General features: G+C 37.2%; 2 protein-coding genes and 1 long non-coding RNA gene across 4 annotated transcripts; 1 reads left to right on the forward strand and 2 right to left on the reverse strand.

Annotated features, from left to right (window-relative positions):
* Window positions 1-3,234: 3,234 nt before the first annotated feature.
* On the reverse strand, window positions 3,235-6,248 carry LOC119070968. Of its 2 annotated transcripts, XM_037175554.1 has the most exons (3): window positions 6,124-6,248; window positions 5,889-6,061; window positions 3,235-5,829 (listed from the first exon to the last, which is right to left on the reverse strand). In XM_037175554.1, the coding sequence occupies exon 3, from the start codon at window positions 5,725-5,727 to the stop codon at window positions 3,292-3,294; it is 2,436 nt and encodes an 811-aa protein (XP_037031449.1). In that variant the 5' UTR covers window positions 5,728-5,829; window positions 5,889-6,061; window positions 6,124-6,248; the 3' UTR covers window positions 3,235-3,291. The 2 variants fall into 2 exon arrangements, with proteins under 2 accessions (XP_037031449.1, XP_037031440.1); XM_037175545.1 differs by having other exon boundaries at window positions 3,235-6,061.
* A 2,705-nt stretch (window positions 6,249-8,953) lies between these two features.
* Window positions 8,954-9,675, forward strand: LOC119071299 (probable trafficking protein particle complex subunit 2). The gene is made up of 2 exons (XM_037176177.1): window positions 8,954-9,140; window positions 9,204-9,675. Exons 1-2 carry the CDS (start codon window positions 9,051-9,053, stop codon window positions 9,534-9,536), a joined length of 423 nt encoding a protein of 140 aa, XP_037032072.1. The 5' UTR covers window positions 8,954-9,050; the 3' UTR covers window positions 9,537-9,675.
* Window positions 9,676-13,933: 4,258 nt separating this feature from the next.
* LOC119071338 lies at window positions 13,934-14,329 on the reverse strand. The gene is made up of 2 exons (XR_005086613.1): window positions 14,287-14,329; window positions 13,934-14,160 (listed from the first exon to the last, which is right to left on the reverse strand). It is a non-coding gene; the product is annotated as an uncharacterized LOC119071338 (long non-coding RNA).
* Window positions 14,330-16,174: the final 1,845 nt, after the last annotated feature.

A 16,174-nucleotide genomic window follows, 5' to 3' on the forward strand; every position in this document is an offset into this window, starting at 1 on the left:
AGAGACCGTAGTACGGGTTCAAGGGTACAGCGGGATTCCTGGTAGTGAGAAGACAGACGAGCTCGCCAATCTAGGATCAGACAGTGACTTTATAGGACCGGAGCCAAAGCTAGGGCCAAAGCCAGGAAAACTTTCGTTCCGAATGGTCGAGACAATCAACGACTATGGCCTGTCAAGGAGGAATTCATACCAAGCTATTCCGACCAGTTGTGTCGAAATCCTGGAGTACACTCCTTAAACTTACGAGGTCGGAGATAAGTCGAGTAGTTGGTGCGATCAAGAACCGCTGCAAGCTGAACGATCATCTCCACAGAATAGTTTGCTCCATCAACCCTGTTCTTGTGGTCTGGCACCTGAGACTGATGTACACACACATATCCTCAAAGATTGTCCACTCTATACAAATTTCAGTTTTCGAACCTTCGGGTATTATTAACTCCAAGATGAGGATGGCAAGTGCCTTAACGACTTCTTATTGAAAACAGGGAAATTTCCTTGATAAAAATAGTAAGCTCAAGGATTAAGGAACAAAGAATCTTTGATTTGGGTTCCTGATTCTCAATTGAAGACCTTCGAAAAGCTCTAATCTATCTAATCTAATCACACTTGCTCTTAGTTGAAGAATGAAGATATCGGTGCTACGGCAGTAAATGCATTCAAGGGCTTATCGGTCCGATTGAACCGAAATTGATCACTTCAAGAGTTTTAAGTTTGGAAACGTTCGCCTGCGCTTGACTACGAATCATATACTCAATTCGATCGATTGCCAACAATTGAGGTAATTTTTCATGACTTGAATCTGACCTGTCGGATCCCGTTCCACAAAACTACCAAGAGACCGGACCGGATGCTGCTACATTAAAATTTGATTTGCGTGAGGATATTGACACTATATGTCAACAATTATCGTGACGTGAACTATCTCGGCTTATAAAATCTATCACTGGGCATTAGATGTGTGGATGTTGATCGTGTGGCTACAAACACATTTTTTACCGAGTTGCATACAAAAAAGCCAGCGAAAGATTAATTTTTCGTGACTAAAGACTGAGCTGAGAGCATCGATATAATATTGGGTAGATAAATACCAGTAATACCAATTCAACGCAGCATACGACAGTGTGATCAGAAAGAAACTGTGGAAAGTAATAACCGAGTTTGGCATCCCCGAAAAACTGATCGACAAAATGAGGTTAGAAGGAGCTAACAGCCGTGTAAGGATTCGAAACAAACTGTCAGAATCGTTTGACACTGAGGAAGGCCTACGCCAAGGAGATCCTCTCGCAACGATGCTTTTCAATCGGATTCTTGAAGCAGCAGTGAGGGCCACCCAGACAGACACCAGCAGCACCATTTTCACCAAATCCAGTCAAATACTCGGTTTCGCAGACGACCTGGATATAATCGACATAAATATGGAAGTTGTTAAAGAAAACTTTGTGGCCTTGGAGAGGAAAAGTTCAGACCTCGGGTTAAAGGTGAATGACACAAAAACGGAATACATGATCATCACTCATTCGAATTGACCGCGCGAGCAGAATGAACAAATCAACGCACACACTTTCAAGGTGGTGAACGAATTTGTGTACCTGGGTTCTCAGCTAAATACCGACAACAGCATCATGGACGAAATCAAACGGCGGATAACTTTAGGAAACCGAAGTTATTATAGTCTGTTGAACATCCTCAGGTCCAAGTCGGTTAGCAGAGTTTCAAAGTGACAAGTCATTGTACAGATCGGTAATAAGACCGGTTGTAACATACGGCTCGGAGTCGTGGTGCATGACACAAAGAGAAGAACAGACGTTACTCACGTTTGAAAGGAAAGTCCTGCGTACAATATTCGGACCGATTCTGGATCCGAATCAAAACAGATGGCACAGACGATACAACTTTGAGCTAAAACAGCTTTATGGAGAGTTAGACATAGTCAGGATCATCAAACTGAATAGACTTCGGTGGCTCGGTCATGTGGAACGGGTGGAGGAAAATCTTATCGCGAAGAAAATATTGAGAACCAAACCTGAAGGGAAGAGAAGTGCAGGTCAACCAAAGGCCAGATGGTGCGATGCAGTCCTATCAAATCTTCAAACAATGGGTGTCACACGTTAGCCGCGGATAGGTCCGGTTGGAGAAGGCCAAGACCCTTAATGGGTTGTAGTGCCGGTAAAGTAAGTAAGTAAATACCCGTAAAAAAAACCCTTAAAAGGTAAATGTGACGCAAGTCCTTTATCTTCCTTACAAAATAACTGATATCGCTGAGGGTGACGCATTCTGTGGTCTGTGCGAGTACGCAAACGTTTCATCAACAGATAATTTTCCCTGAAAATTTTAGAAAAACCAAAAAGACCAAAAAAATTGTGTCAGGGTGGCAGATGATACTGCTCAAATGGAATAAACTAGTAAATTTCGTCATAACATACTAACTAGGGATGGGCGATATTGATATTGATAATCGATAATTATCGATTATCGATAATCGATTATCGATAAATTTTTCTATCGAAAATTATCAAAAATAATATCGATAATCGATAATAATTGATATTTCGATAATTATCAAAATATCGATATCTCGATAATTATCAAAATATCGATATCTCGATAATTATCAAAATATCGATATTTTGATAATTATCGAAAAATCGATATTTTGATAGCTACTATGAATATGAATATTTAGATAAATCAATACAAATGCATGCAGTTTTCAGCTGTAACTCTTCCATCTTTCCATTAGGATGATGATAAATTAGACAGAGATCTCGAAAAGTTGCTTAGAACAGTTTTCAATTTCTTCACAGTAACATAACTTTATGATTATCAATTATTTTCAGAAATATCAAAATTTGATAATTATCGAAATATCGATATTTTGATAATTATCGATATTTTGATAATTATCGATATTTCGATAATTAACAAATTATCGATAATTCGATAATTATCGATAATTATCAAATTATCGATAACGATTTGATATATCAATTATCGATAAATTGTTTTGATTGATATTATCGATAATATAAAAGGTCTCCCATCCCTAACTAACATCTTTTTCTTATCTATTCGCCTAGTCAACCAACCGTAGAGGTATTTGTACACAGTGATAAACTCTCTAAATGTCCGTCTTTTTCTAAATTTCTTATTCTGTTACTTCTCTCATTTCTCTATTCGTTATGGAGAAATAAGAGATTTAGATAAACACGGACATTTAGAGTGTTTGTCACTGTAAGGAAACGTCAAGACATATTTGCTTTTATTTATCGTAATTTCGAATAGTTTATTTAATCAGTCAATAGTGCCGTTTAAGGTGTTCACTATTATTTCCAAATTTTTATAATCTGCATAACTGAGCTCATTGCGGGAAGCCTTTTCCAAGATCGTGTTCAATTTGTCCACAACCCTACTCGATTTAAAGTACTTCCGACGACATTGTTCGACAATATCCTTGCATTTCAATGACCAAACAGCGTTTTGATTCAGGTTCGATGAGTTTTCAGCTAGGCCATCCGATTCGACTGTTTCTGTTTGTCCGTTGTTTGCCTTGGACTCTTGTTTCAGCGTTCTTTGGTCCTGTTTCACAGTTTTTGTAGTTGATTTTTTCGTTTCCGACACCGAAATCGCATCAACCGTTGCTGGCCCATCATCGGTCGATTCTTGATTTTCATTCTGGGATTCGGTGTCATTGTTTGTCCGCATCATTTTTTGCTTAGCCCGGTTTAAGTCGACGTTTGCATCGTCTTTGACGGAAATTTTGATTTCCAACAAATTTTTGTCGATATTCAATGGGGGAACGGTCTTTGATCGTATCACTTCCTCATATTCTGATATTAGGTTCGGGTAGTCGTCATGTTCGAACGCTGAAAAAACGTATCGATAATGTTGGTAGATTTCTTCCAGTGTTTCTGTGGTCATCATATCCTTGTTGTTATTCAACAAGCATTTCAGATTGCACTCCAGCCCAGCCAAATGTAACCGTCCGTCTCTAAGGCCAGCTCGACCCATCAAAATTATATTGAGGTTTTTTCTTGCACGGTCGGCATCTATCGTGCCATTTTTACTCTTCAAATTCTCGTTTCTCTTCATGTCTCTGTACAGCTCCTTAACGTTGCCCAATGGTTGCTCCAGCAAGGCAAATTGTTCGCGGATGAATAGAATCAGGGCCATTTTACTTTTCGGAATCTGTTTAAATATGTCATTTTTGACGTGCATCGTCTTCTTGCACATTTTCACCGAGAATCGAATCAAATCGGCGTGAAATTTATTTTGATTGGACTTCGAACCAACGACCACCAGAACATTTCGAAGGTTTTCCCAATCCATTCGTACTTTCACTTGATGTGTAATAGACGCATCACTAAGAAATTTACTACCCGCATCGGTTAACAGCAATAATCGTGCATTTTGCTCCGAGAGAAATATTTTTGAAGAGTTCGACGGCGTGCATCGTGCTGACGATAGTGCTACATCGGAAGCTGCTGCTAAGTCTGATGAGTCAATGTGCGGTGGCAAGGGAATGTAGTCTGGTGATTCAATAGCATCATGTCGGTCTTGTTCTTTCCCTTTTAACTTGGATTCCCCGAAACTACAGTTTGAGTCCGAGTCATGGACAAGATGTGTTGACTTATCGCTAGCGTCTGTAACATGCAAGATGATTTCGTCTCGGAGCTTGTTTAAAGAAATTTCGTTCGGATTTTCTTTATTAACAACCGCAGAATCTGGTTCGATGAGTTCCTTCATCACCACATCACGATCAACATTTTCACTCTCACGCAAGGTTCCAGTAACATTTTCAGTTGTAATTTTTTCGACCCAATTTCCGTTTTCTTGTTCCTCCTCAACCCCGTTCGTTTCCGAATCTTCACTTGAATCAACCGCTTCCAAGTTACCATCTCGATTCTGGTCATTCCGGCGACTGGTGACACGTTTCGAGTACTTGGTAACTGCGTTGAAAACTCCCTCACCACGATGTAAGTAATACGGTCGATTAGTCTTCTCGGGCTCTAAATACGCTTCGCCCTCATCATCACTATCATCAGGACTATCATCCGAGCTGATGCAGTCGGAACCTCGATTACTTCCGGACTTTCGTCGTTTGCGCATACGTTTCGACCGTTTTGACGTGTCTACGTCACTGCCTTCCGATTCAGATAAGACGGTGGCCACTTTTCGACCTTTCGGTGCATTACTTTCCGACAGATCTGAACTTTCCGATTCATATACATCAGTAGCAGCGAAATCTGTTTCTGACACATCGTGCGACCGCTTCAACGAATTTCGATTGGCTCGCTGTGGTTTGGCAAAATGGTCAGCTGTCTTGTTGACTGGCGGCAGATTCCTCGACGGGTTCGCTGATATGATTGTATTCAAACGGGCAACGTCAATGTCACCGAACGGATCATCATGGCGACTAAGGCGCTTAACGCAACCTACATTGATGGCATCGCAACCGTCGTGCAAATTGTCGATCGGTTCTGGTTCCTTTTCCACCGGAACATTTGTTTCATCCTCATCCTCACTGCTAATGACGGTTGGCTCTTCCGGTGGATAAATGTAGACTTCGTCATCTGAATCGGACTCTGGTACAGATACAGGTTTCGCTGTTGTTTCAATGATCTCAAGTTTCTGCTTTACGTTGACGAAGTCTTCTTTTCTGAGTCTTATCCCTTCACGAACCTTGTTGGCATGGGCTTTTTTCGCTTCCATTTGCTGAAAACGTTTCATTTTCTCTTCGGCTCGATTGAACGGATTCGGTCGACCTTCATCTGGCGCTTTAACGGTTTCTGTTAAATTATCGTTCAATCGAACGTTAGGCGAGTCTATTGGCTGTGAATCAACTTGTGATAAATAAGACGTGTAAGGAGTGAAACGTTTTGGTATGTTACGATTTTTCGTTGACGCTGCTTTCTTATTCATTTTATGGTTGTTGCTATTGTTGTTGTTTACAACGTTGTGTCTGGTAACTGTTCGACTGGATGGTTTCAGGTTTGTCGTGGTGAATATGAGAGTAGAGTTCTGCTTCTAACTCATCCGAGTATTTTTCATCGTAATCCGTTTTCTGTTGGGATAAAACGATTATTTTACTTCGATTGCAGATCCTTTACCTGTCAATAAACTCACTCTGAATGATCTATTCACATTTATTACTTTCAAGAACTCAAATAGAAAGGAAAAGGCCCTTTTTCGGTTATTCAAATCTTTTGTGTCTGCTGCTGTGTTTTGATGGTTTTTTGAGTGACGTTTAGTGGAACAGGGTGGAACATAACCAACATAACAAAACCCAACCAGAAAATGTGTTTTCAGTGTGACCAACATATTATCGTTCAGTGTTGCCATAAAACGATATGCATAAGGCTTTACATCATCTTTAGAATATACCTACAGTATCTACACTTTCATACTTTGAAACGTAATCTCAGATTAATTTCGTTGTGTTTTACTTAACACAAACTTTTACGTCGAAGAAGAGCTGCCATTTGAGTATACTAAATTAATAATCCTGTGAAAAAAAGAACGAACAATAGACGGCGGCTCAAAATCCCTCGTTCAAAGTCGATGGCTTGTTTCAATATACTCAAATTGACCGCTCATTACGTTATTTTTGAAAAATTCATTTCAAGGTGTATCTGAAGTCTTACATCGGTAGGCCAAGGCACTGATAATTACAAGTTACTACGGATCGGTTTGAAGGTATGTATCGTATGTATGCAAACGTTATTACTTTGATATGTGCTAGGTTCTGAAAAATACGTAGAGAAATGGCTGACCATCTGATTAGTCGTCAATTTGTGTACATTTTTGTATATAAACGGCAAGCTCCAAAATTTAAAATAATGCAATAATTTGTTTTTATTAAGTTGTCGATGAAAATATTGTTCTTATGTAGTAACCCATGGACTCAGGTGGGTGGCATAAAAATTCATGATTCAGGACATATTTTTCTCTATTTGAACTATTTTCCTAACAGTAGTTTCCTCAACATCTGCCACTTGTGACGCAATTTTTTTCTAAAATTTTCTATCTTAAATTTTTTAGTTCAATTTTTTGTTGATAACACTTTTGCGTTGAGGCGCAAAATGCGTCACCCTCAGCGATATCAGTTATTTTGTAAGTAGAAACAAGGACTTGCGTCACACTTTCACCCTTTAGGGTTTTTTGGCGGATATCAGTTCTTTAGGTGTAAGGGTAACTAGTTTTGTCAGCAACTCATGTCGACAACAGCTCAACTCCAACAAAAAATCCGATGGAAGTTAGGAAGTGCCAGAGGAATCATCTCTCATCCCAAAATTTAGGAACCAACCTTGGAACACCTCACTTATATCGGAAATAACCCAAATCAATCGAAAAATCCGATGGAAGTTGGGAAATGCCAAAGTAATCATCTGTCATCCCAAAATTTAGGAACCAACCTTGGAACACCTCACTTATATCAATAATAACCCAAATCCATCGTAAAATCCAGAGCCAGAGGAATCACCTGTCATCCCAAAATTTAGGAACCAACCTTGGAACACCTTACTTATATCGAAAATAACCCAAATCCCTCAAAACACTTTTCCAACATTTACCAATCATAATTCATAATTACTAGCTGGAAAAAAAAAGTATTTCTTCTGACACACACACACAAAACTCGTTGTTATATGGCATTGTATGGAAACGTCCGGGAGTCCTAGCTCCCCATTTTTTAAAATCTTATTTTGATCTAGGGCCCGAGATTGACCTATAACCAAAATTTCAGGAAAATCGTTAGAAACGTTTAGGAGTTACGAAACCGTCCTTTTTCATATGAACTAACTAACGTAGCCAATTTGAGTTATCTGAAAATACGAAATTTTGCTTATTTTCATACAAACATTAATATTTCGAGCTGCAGTAACGTGTGATAGCTCGTTGAACTCGTATGGAGGCCTAGATTCCAAATATCTAAGTTTGGGGGTCGTTGGAGATAATGGGGAGAATTCAAAAAGTTGCTGTAAATATGCTCCGCCGTCCTCAAATTTTTTTTGTTAAAACACTTGCGTCACGCCCCCTTACTAACGTGCGTAAATGATCTACAGTTGATGGTTGAGAGTAAGATTTTGAATGCAATTCCTACGGCCTCGAGTGACAATCTACACATCCATTGCCTAAAAAGGCATTTATCACTCGCTGCCATAAATAATAATTTACCTTTGAACACCTTTCAAAATTTTAATGATGTGAGGTGATGTAGGTCAATGAAAGTACAAACCAGGTATGGTCTGTCCATACAAATTTTGACATTAGACCATACCTATAGAGTATACTGTCATTGATGTAGGTGACCGAGTGAAAGGTTTGGTTCTTGAGTAACAATTATCGAATACTTTGACGATCATTTTTCAGCATTGACTATCATCCAACGATGATAGGCTTAGTGAATCTATTAATCAGTCGTCACACATAATTTGAAAATATTAACCGACTTCAAAATGAAGCCATTGAAATGAAGAATAGAAATTCGTGCTATCCAAGCGTACCATTCAAAAATAGTGATTTATACCACCGAGTGATTAATACTTCATTTAGACAATTTAGAAACTCGGCTAAATGTGGATGAGGAGGATGAATGAAGAGAGTGAAAAGAGATAAATGCTTTCGCTGTTCAGCTATTAATATAGGCGATGAGTTTTTATTTATTTAATTATTGTTATTATTATTATTTTTTTTTTATATTTCTGATTGTTTTTAGCTAACTAAGTTTTCATTGTGATATTATCCGAAAGTCATTTGAATAAATAAAGGCGATGAGTAGAGTGAATGTTTAAAATTGAGATTTGTTGATTGTACCCCATCAATGAAAGCAGCTACTTTATTCTTTCTGTTATCTTACAATGACAATGCGGTTTGAATTTTTCCCGCTCAGGAAATTTTGTAATAGAAAAATATTTAAGACGGAGAGCGATGTTGTCTGTGGTTGAAAGTAGATGGCTCTTCTGGCTTTCTTGACAGATAAAAAATTAATTTTGTCAACAAAAATGTTAAATTGAAAATGTAATTTTGCAAAACCATCAAAACCCTGAGCTATGGCTAGCAGTTATTATTTTGCTATCGTTGGTCATAATGACAATCCATTGTTCGAGATGGAATTCGTCAGCAGCAATAAGGAAGTTAAAGTGAGACCGTGGAAAAGCTCAATCATTTTGCCGAGTTTACTAAATTTTCCTTCAAAATCGTAGAAAGAGGATCACCGTCATCTGAATCAGTTCATTGCCCATGCAGCCCTTGATTTGGTGGACGAACATAAATGGAAAACCAATCAAATGTATCTGAAATCCATCGACAAATTCAATCAGTGGTTTGTGTCGGCCTTCGTCACGGCCAGCCAGATTCGATTCGTTATGGTCCATGACAATCGGAACGATGAGGGCATCAAGAGTTTCTTCAATGAAGTCTACGAAATGTACATTAAGCATTCCATGAATCCGTTTTACGCAAAAGACAGTGCTATCAAATCGCCAATGTTTGAGAAGAAGGCTCAACTGTATGGCAGAAAGTTTCTGGTGTCCTGATAGTGTTGAATTAATTCATGAATTTTCTCTGTGTATTATTGTTATGAATATCAAATGATGGAATTTCGGTCGGTTTGTGTAATTGAAGATTTATATATTCCACATTAAAGTCGTTTGAAATGCTGAAGAGTCTCTAAAATTTTGGTTTACCTTTCGATTGAACTGAACGGGAGGCAGTAAATTCCAAACGTACTGCCCCAAAAATGTATTCATTACAGAGAAATGATAAAAGGTGGCGTTGCTGCCGCCCCTGATTCATTAGGTTCCACTATTTACTACGAAAATACAAAGAAAATGTGCCTTTGACTCAAGGCCGTTTTTCGAAAATAAATTTTCCAAAATTTACTAAAAAATTTACTTTTGATATTTTGAAATATTATCAGTCAACCCTGAGTTGATTTTCGTCCGTTCAATCGGCGGCAGTGGAACCTAGAACATCCAGTCCAGTTAGTGGACAACTGGTTGCTGGTACAATCTGTAGTAGTTGAAATTCTACAATTATTAAACCTGAAGCTTATGCAGAATCAGCAACAGCCACAAGGACAATATTTTTTTGTATCGAAAACAATTCAAAGCAATCACATAATTACTATAGTAAACTCGTTGTTTAGAATGTGTTTTGATTGTGTATTATACAAGTAGAGTATGTTTGTTGATCAGCTAGTGAAGTTTATCTGTTGCTGATTCTGCACAAGCTTTACGTTTAATAATTGTAATATAACGGTACGAAAATTCGGTTCAATGAACGCAAAGAAAATCTCAAACAGTCTCAGTGGAGGTCGAAAGTAGCTCAAAGTTTTTCGCTGATATTCGATCAAATTCGTAAATTTCAGCGTCACCTGAAACACACTTTTCATTAATTTTTCCTACTGAAAATAGTTGATTCTAAATTGCTGGAACACTCAGCGTTTCATCGACACCTCATTACATTGGCTATGAGTCAATTCAACAGTGTCGATCTGTTGCATGTATAAGTGAAGTGGCCCCCTACGACGAAGTACCGAACAATTCAGCCAATGAATTTATATACTGATAGAAGGTGGATATCGAACAAGAAATTCGAGATCAACACCTCGCGAGATTTTTGACATTAGGCGAGACAAATCGGCAATGGTAGTCCGGTCTGTCTGTTTTGGTTATCCACATTTTTAAAATTTTAGCACACTCTGATTAAGAATGTATGAAGGTCACGCTATATATCCACCTTCTATCAGTATAATAAATTCCTTGAATTCAGCTTTCATCACGGGTCACACACGACGTTTTTTGAGCTTGAAAACTGAAATGAGACGAAACCACATAGCTATTTTGCTAATAAGTTAGTAAATGGGGTTGTTTTGCGCACTAGATGTGAGTATGCCAATACCAGCTACGAGCAAAGCGAGGCAATTCTCGTATGTAAATCCACTGCGCTTGCTGACTAGATTGTTGCTGAAAATCATGAATTTTTCAACTAGTAGAAGATATAAGATGTCCTATCAACGCACTATAAACAGGTACCAGAACAAATTTGAAATAAGAGGCATACTCGACGCAGCAGTCAGAATTGGAATTGAAATTACTTTTGCCCGTTAAAAAAAAATATCCTGGGGCAACGCTCTCCAAGAACAAATAAAAGAACAGAATGTAAATTAGAGGCCTCCACGACGCAGTATAGTCCAATTCTCATATACATCCAGATTTTTATATTGGTAATATGTTATGTTATATTGGTAAATATAATGCCACTGCGTTACGGACGTTCCATAGAAAATAAGAGAAATAAATGACTATGTTCCTTTGCCGGTTCTTGGAGGGTGCTGCCTCGTGCCTGATTATAGTGCGTTGGTCCTATGATTTTACATGTATGTCCATTTTCATATACAACAAAACGTTCACTTTTCCCCAGGTCGACCCTCCCTTAGTTCCGATTATATCAAATTCATAATATAGTAATGTCTGTGAAGGTAGAATGAAGTAAAATTAATATTCGTGGAAAAATTTATTTTTATTTATTTTTGCCGAGCCAATTGCATAAACGCTAATGCCACTTAATACCTATAGCAATACACAACAATAGAAATTATTTTTCAATTCTGTTTTCCGATAATGAAGCGCCCTGCTGCAAATTTAACATGGTACAACACACTTCACAGAGAGTTTCTCGGAAACCTTTTCAGAGTTGAAATGAACTGTGGAGTAATTATTGAAACAAAATTTACACACAGACCGAAATCTGCGCGCAATCTGCCCGTAATCTGCATGCAGGAAAATTTGCAGATTTTAGCAGATTTCGGGAACTTAAATTTTTCTTTTTTAAATCGAAAAACTGTATTTATTTTTTTTAGATGTTGTCCAGCATGTCCACAAAAAAAATGCCATGCAAAAGGGTCCAAATCTTCGATGAAAACTCAAATTAGTTGCCTAGTTGCGGAACATCCAAAAACTTTTTTATCGTTAAAACATTGGGAACTGAACGTGCAACGATAATAGCGAAGCAAAAGGAACTTTTTTGAACCAATTTTAAAAATTACTTAACTTTCACATCAGTTTAAAAATATCATTTTATGAAAATTCGGAAAAACTGCCAGAAAAACGGAAAATTCTGGAAAAAAATTTATATAAAAAAACCTTTGATCCTTTGGCTTTCATTTGAGCTCAATATCACCTTTGTAGCTTCGATTGCCGCTACACAGAAATTCATCGAAGTTACATTTATAAGCATCCCAAATATGGATATCTATTTATAAATATATACAGCTATATTGACCTATATAACGGTGTAGATAGTTCTTTTGAGCTATATCCTAGCATATTTATCAGTAAATTGTTTATTTATAGGTAAATATAGGTTAATATAGGACTGAGGAAATTGTAGGTCAATTTGAAATTTGTGTTACGTTTGAAAGGAACATCGTACGGGGCTTCGTAATTGCGCTATGCGCAATTTTTAAGACGTACAAATTTCATAAGAATTTTACTTTACCGACGTTTGCGGGAAGAGTAGGGCTACGGACGAACTAGGGTCACGTGCGCAATAGATGTACGGGTTCGTACGGGGCTCAGTCGTAGCAAACGCTCCGACTGTTCTGACGGCTCGTTTGTTAATATATCGAGTAAACTTTGACCGAATTTCATGATTTTTTTTTGTTTGAAAGGTTTTATTGAATGTAAAGCAGCTGTACTAATTTCACCTCCTAACAAAATGGCCGTCGGCCGCCATTTTGGATTTTTGTAAAAACAATAGAAATCGGTGAAAATGATACTTACAAAGTTACTGATCAGTGGGAAGTGATTGGTTATGTGTGTGGGGTTTTTTCAAGCATCCCAAATATGGATATCTATTTATAAATATATACACCTATATTGAGCTATATAACGGTGTAGATAGTTCTTTTGAGCTATATATGTTTATTTATAGGTAAATATAGGTTAATATAAATTGTTGCAAAAATTTTTAAGTTTGGGTTACAGTTGAAAGGAACGTCGTACGGGGCTTCGTAATTGCGCTATGCGCAATTTTTAAGACGTGCACATTTCATAAGAATTTTAGGTTAGTAGGTTTAGGGTAAGAGTAGGGCGACCGACGAACTAGGGTCGCGTACGCAATAGATGTACGGGTTCGTACGGGGCTCAGTCGCAGCGAACGCTCCGACTGTTCTGACGGCTCGTTTGTTGAAAGTTAACACATTTGTAGTCATATTTTTTCCACGAATATTTTTGGTAAAAAGATATCAGCGAAAAGTATCCATACCTAGCAAGAGGGTGGATACCTAAATTTTAGCATCCATTTTTGCTTTTCGAATTTTATTTTCGATGATATGCTTTAATCAGAATGCGATTCACGAATATCCACCGTAATAACGAATTGTGTTGTCTTCCAAAAAAAACGTTTTTGCGTTTCACCAGCTCTGAGAATAATAAGCAGGGTGTCGGGGAATCTCGCACACGCGATCATAGTATGCGTCCTTTTACGACATGTAACGAAAAGTCATGACTGTGCGAGAATCACCACTTAGAGGTGAATCTCGCACACCATGAATTTGTGTGGTGTGCGTGATTACCCTACCCCAACGACAACCCAATTTTGGTGGGTCGTTATTGCGGTTTTACGTTTTTCAAAAAGAATTCTGGTAAAAACATATCATCGAAAATAAAAATATACGAAACGCAAAAATGTCGAGGGGGAAACCACTGGCTAAAAGGGTGGCAAATCAATTTCTAATTCCTTCAATTACCGCATTAATTCCGTTTTGGTGGATTTCCACTTTAATTCCTATTGATTTCTAATAATTGCAACGATATTTTCTGTTACTATTGATTTGCTACTTTTTAGAAACAATTTTCTAAAAATTTTCTTTACTTTTCTTTGCCTCGATAATTTTCTAAGACTTCCTTCAAATTTAAAGAAAACTGTCGAAATTACTGCAGTTTCGTAGTTGCCGAAGTATCCGGTAATTAATAAGAGTTGAAGAAAATACTAGAAATTGAGGGAATTGATGGAATTACAAGAAATTGACTGAAAATACGAGAAATTTAAAGTAAGTGAAAGGAAACAATTAGCGAATGAAGTGTATTTTACAAACCGAATAGCTAAGACTGGAAACCTGCAGCGAGTTAGAGGATCAAGTTTTTTTTTCATTCGCTTACAGTGAACGACATCTCAAATGTCTCACTGTCATTTTTTTCAGAGAATGTCATTGTAAATTTGCAATGACACAATAAATTTCTCAGAAAAATTTGACAGTGAGACATTTGAGATGTCGTTCACTGTAGTTCTTTCGTTCATCATACTTATCCGTATTTCCTTTCATTTACGTTCACTTTCTCGTATTTTCAGTCAACTTCTAGTATTTTTTCAATTGCTATTAACTACCGGTTCGGGTAACGGATGATCCGGCAATTACTTCGAGGGTATGTAAATAATTACCCGAGTAGTTTCCCCCTCGAAAAATGTAGGCTTTTCAGCTGAGTATCCATGCCTCTTAATTAGATTAAAAATATTAAATTACGGAAGAAAAATAAACCTTGCTTCAACATTCAACTTAAAGTTCCACTCCACTCTAATGGTTACCATTAGGAACATGATATAAAACATCTGGAAACTATTTTTTGAGGCAGAATTTCCGTATTACGTACTCAACTCTTTGAATTTGATATTTTAAAAAAATACTCTCATTGAGATACATTTCCTCGTTGCCTAATAAGTTAACATAAAGTAGATAATAGAGAAACGCAGGTGCTCCAATTTCACAAAATAATAATGTTAATAATTTGTATAAAATGAGATAAAAAATAGAATAAAATCTCGAGGAAAATTTTGCTTCGAAAAACTTACCATTTTCTAAAGCCTTTCCATTAACTACATTGTTGCTCTCACTCTGTGCAAGCATATATACACACAAAACAAACAAAATGTCGACATTTTCAATGAGCAACTCATTTTCGTTACTTGTTTGAATTAAAATGTATTCAATGCACATGGTAAATTTTCTGCAAACAAAATATTTAACTTCATCTTCTTACTGTAAATCTAATAAATACAAATATTATATAATACAAACTTCCACTTCGCATAGACCAAGAAATACCCATCGGTTGAATTAAAAGAGAGAGCATTTTAACACACATTTGCACACAGCACACAGCTCGCTGTTCATAAAAAGTTTCAATTTAGTTCATAGTTTCTGGACCGGAACGTACATATCATTCCAGTGTACATCTAATTTAAGCTAGTTGTTACAAATGAAATGACCGTTTTACAGAGGAATGTTATATATGTGTTTTTAGACGAAATATGAGACGACGCCTGCCTGCCCCCTATCATCTTTTAGCGGCAACAACAACAAAATAAACGATGAGTGTAATGTGGTCTTCAGACGCACCTTCTTCCATTTTGGTCGTATGTTGCAAACTAAAGTTGGGTTTCCATTTTTGAATTTTGAAGTTGCATTGTTTGTTATTTTGACAATTGCACTGTTAGTAGTGTTGAGGTTATAACTCTATGAATGACGCTCTGACATTTCATTTAAACCTTGGAAGAAACCTATAATGTACTCTTAAAATAGGACGAATGAGATTCGTAACTAAAGTCATTGTTAGAAGAGTGGAGAAGCATTTAAATCACAAGACAGCTATTTTCCTAAATAGTGCGTTAATGCAAATTTTACACAAAAGATGTGAACATGAGCTTCCACATTTTCAACTAAGACGGATTATATAATATTCATTTACAATATATGTGTGGAATAATTGGAATAATTCGTCTAAGATTTTCAATACGAAATTTTTGAGCAGATAGAACTTGCCCTCAAAATGTCAGAAATATTTGCTGAACTTATTGCTGAGTTTTATGAGTTTCAACTTCTACATTTACCGCAATTTATTCTATTGAAAACGTTCGCAAATCTTTGCGCTTGTGTAATAGTTCTCATACATATGCTCTATTGTAATATACTATTACTTGCTCTCGAGCAGTAGTATAAGATTATGCACTTCTTGCCAAAATTGTTATCGAGACTTGTGGGCATTGCTGGTCGAGCCGAAGGCGATAACAATTTTGGCAAGAGGTTCATAAACTTTTTTATCTGCCGAGAACATAATACACCTAGATAAACAAGAATGCTCTAGAGGGATAAGTGGGAAAGTATTGTTCTAGG

The sequence above is a fragment of the Bradysia coprophila genome, chromosome II, assembly GCF_014529535.1.
Source record: "Bradysia coprophila strain Holo2 chromosome II, BU_Bcop_v1, whole genome shotgun sequence".
Taxonomy (NCBI): domain Eukaryota; kingdom Metazoa; phylum Arthropoda; class Insecta; order Diptera; family Sciaridae; genus Bradysia; species Bradysia coprophila.